The following is a 3,310-nucleotide window of genomic DNA, read 5'->3' on the forward strand; positions in this document are numbered from 1 at the left end:
CTTTCTTTTTCTCTTATCCTTTTGGCAGATTAATTACAGCTGTGTTTTCATTGGAGAAATGTTGAGATGACATGATGTAGTAAGTTGAGCCTATAGAATAATCGTTAATGGTTTAGTACAGGTGTGTATGTAATGAAAATTTCTTGTAACAAGCAGACAATAAGATGCCGATTGACTGCGGGGTGAGTGTATGCGAATAAATACCGTCTTTAGTTATTTAATGTTGCGTTTTTCTTTATTAAAAATTGCTACCTATTTGCAGTTGTGGTATAAACTTTTGATTCTTCACACATTGACATTAAGTTGGTGTGTGATCCAAACAGAGAAATTCGTACGATGTTAAAATGTATTCAAAGATTCCATTTGGGGTTATTCTGATAAGCCCCTTCTCATAACTGGTCATGAAGTGCTTGAGTACAGTACTTATTGATTTATGTTTTGTATTTCTTAACTTTTATATTTGGGAAAAATAACTTTCAACCATTAAAACTGCAAAATTAAAATTCATCTATAGTCTCCATTATGTAATGGAAAACGTGTTTCCCTAGAAACTCGATAAAAGCCCACATGTGTTCCCTGAACATTGCATACATGATATTATATCAAACATTTTTTTTCTCATTTTACTGTAACATGAAAAAGAATCCCTTTTCTTATAAACCATGAGAAAATATTAAACTTTATTACTGCATTATTTATTTATTTGTTCATCAGTACACAATATAAAAATGGAAAAAATAATTTATGGCTCGGTACTGTTTGTCCCTGTGGCACAGCGTTAGTACATTAAAGTGATTTTGTCTGGGGTTCAAGCTCTGGAGAGGGTTTTGGGAGTAGTTCTACTCCCTGAGCCCAGCCTGAGGCCATGTAGGGTTCATTGGTCACAAATCAGTTTAACTGTTTCACCAGGAGTAAGTGGGGACCTGGATGTAAACGTGTGTGTATATCCAGGTCTAGGTGGGTAGTGTTCCTGGGAAAACCAGTCATGTGCAAAGTTTCTCTTAAAGAAAATGCTATGACCTTTAATGCCCAGATTTTCGTGTGAAAGGCACAGAATGCAAGTGACAAACAGGAAAATAGCTTGGGAGAATGGGCCAGTATCTTTTTTTCAGTCAGAAGAAAGCAGTTTCAAAAGTTGAAATGGGGTATGCATGGTTCTGTAACCAGCAAAGCAAACCGTACACAATTTTATTAAATTAATTTGCCCGTTAACTCTCCTGTGTACTTGGCATGTTATGTCACATGGAATTTCTCTACAAAGATACAGAAGAATTACATACAGTTCTTTGGTTTAATGTTATGATTTAATTAAAAGATTCAATTTAATGGAAGTAATACAGCAATGGAAGACGCATCTTCTTTGTGTATATATTGTACAATTATATTTATATGTATACTGTAATAATAAGTATGACTAGGTGGGGAAATTTCCCACAAGTCAGATCTCTAGTTTTATGGAGACAAGTGACCACAACTCAGGCCAACATGCCTTTCACAGCTACATGACCACTGTGACAAAATAACCTATGAATTAGAAGAAAAGCGATGCAGATCTAAGATAAATCTGTCTAAGATAACCAGACTTTATCAAGAGTCTGAGAATATGAGCTTCAGCACTGTCAACTTTGGACTATGCAACACAGAAAAACCTGGAGATATTCCTAAGTTATCATCCCCTATATTACCAACAATTTTGTCCAGTGCAGACAGCCAACAGCAGGCAACTAAAGCTGTGGCCGAAAATGGTGTGGGCCCAGATGAAGTGACAAAAAAATCCCCCTGAAATAAACATTTCTCTAACTGGAAAGGAAAACATGGAAGAAAATCCTGACATGAAAGGTAAGAATGATGGAGAAGCCAATCATAACATGGAAGGAAAAAACAACACAGAAGCCAAGCATGACATGGAAGGAAAAAACAATACTGAAGCCAAGCATGACATGGAAGGAAAAAACAATACTGAACCCAAGCATGACATGGAAGGAAAAAACAGCATTGAAGCCAATCATGACATGGACGAAAAACATGACAATGAAGCCAAGCATGACATGGACGAAAAACATGACAATGAAGCCAAGCATGACATGGAAGGAAAAAACAGCACTGAAGCTAATCATAACATGAACGAAAAACACGACACTGAAGCCAAGCATGATATGGAAGGAAAAAACAGCATTGAAGCCAATCATGACATGGACGAAAAACATGACAATGAAGCCAAGCATGACATGGAAGGAAAAAACAGCACTGAAGCTAATCATAACATGAACGAAAAACACGACACTGAAGCCAAGCATGATATGGAAGGAAAAAACAGCACTGAAGTCAAGCATGATATGGAAAGTAAACATGACAATGAAGCCAAGCATAACATCGAAGAAAAACACAACACTGAAACCAAGCATGATGGGACCTTAACATCTGAGCAAACAAATCTTAAGAATCAACAGAAAGTGTCCCACGAAGCAAAGAATGATTCAAAAGCTCTCATACGTCAAATATTTAGAGATATATTTGGGTAAATCAAGCATTTGATCTCTTTATTAACCCTGTCTCATCTGTCTAGTCATGAGCCAAACTTTAAGTAAAAATCCACCTGGCAACAAGACTTCAATATGTATATAGGAGTTGTTAGTACTGTACCTTGTTCTCTGTTCAACAAAGACTACCACATCTTGAAGTTTGCAGATACTGGTATTGACAAATTTCTGAGGAGAATAAGGACAGACTGACTGCAAATTTTTACAAGAGGATTTGAACCAGCTGCACAAGTAGTCTAATAAGGGCAATAGTGGATATCAATCCCAACTAATACATGGTAATGAGGATGAAAGCAAGAGAAAGGAAGCCAAATCAACATTGTAACCTGATGGAGGAAAACAGCTCCTGTAGAATTGAAAAGGTAAAAAGACCTTGGGAGTTGACATCATATGATTTACATTGCTGGAAGAGCATATGAGCAGGATAATATATGTAGCATATACAAATCTGGCAATACAATTAGAACCAAGTCAATGTAATAATGTGAAACCACCTATGCAGAATCTAACAAGGGCATGCAACACCATGAAACCTACACTTCATTACAACATAAAAGATAACCAAATACAAAGTGACTAAGAACATGTTGACCAAACTACACACTAGAAAGTGAAGAAACGACGACTTTCGGTCCGGTATCAAGTCGATTGTGATAATGGCCGAGGACGATAATGGTCCAAACCGACAATCGACTTGATAATGGTCCAGGACGGACCGAAACGTCATCGTCTCTTCACTTTCTAGTGTGTGGTTTGGTCAACATTTTTCT

General features: G+C 36.9%; 1 protein-coding gene across 1 annotated transcript; it reads left to right on the forward strand.

Moving 5' to 3' along the window:
* Nucleotides 1–1,814: 1,814 nt before the first annotated feature.
* LOC123748179 (high mobility group nucleosome-binding domain-containing protein 5-like) lies at nt 1,815–2,522 on the forward strand. The gene has a single exon (XM_045730372.2). The coding sequence runs from the start codon at nt 1,815–1,817 to the stop codon at nt 2,520–2,522; it is 708 nt and encodes a 235-aa protein (XP_045586328.2).
* Nucleotides 2,523–3,310: the final 788 nt, after the last annotated feature.

Source organism: Procambarus clarkii, chromosome 10 (genome assembly GCF_040958095.1).
Source record: "Procambarus clarkii isolate CNS0578487 chromosome 10, FALCON_Pclarkii_2.0, whole genome shotgun sequence".
Taxonomy (NCBI): domain Eukaryota; kingdom Metazoa; phylum Arthropoda; class Malacostraca; order Decapoda; family Cambaridae; genus Procambarus; species Procambarus clarkii.

Bases quoted from the DNA above. Each gene is read 5' to 3' on its own strand.
- LOC123748179 (XM_045730372.2), top strand. From the start codon at position 1,815: ATGGAAGAAAATCCTGACATGAAAGGTAAGAATGATGGAGAAGCCAAT.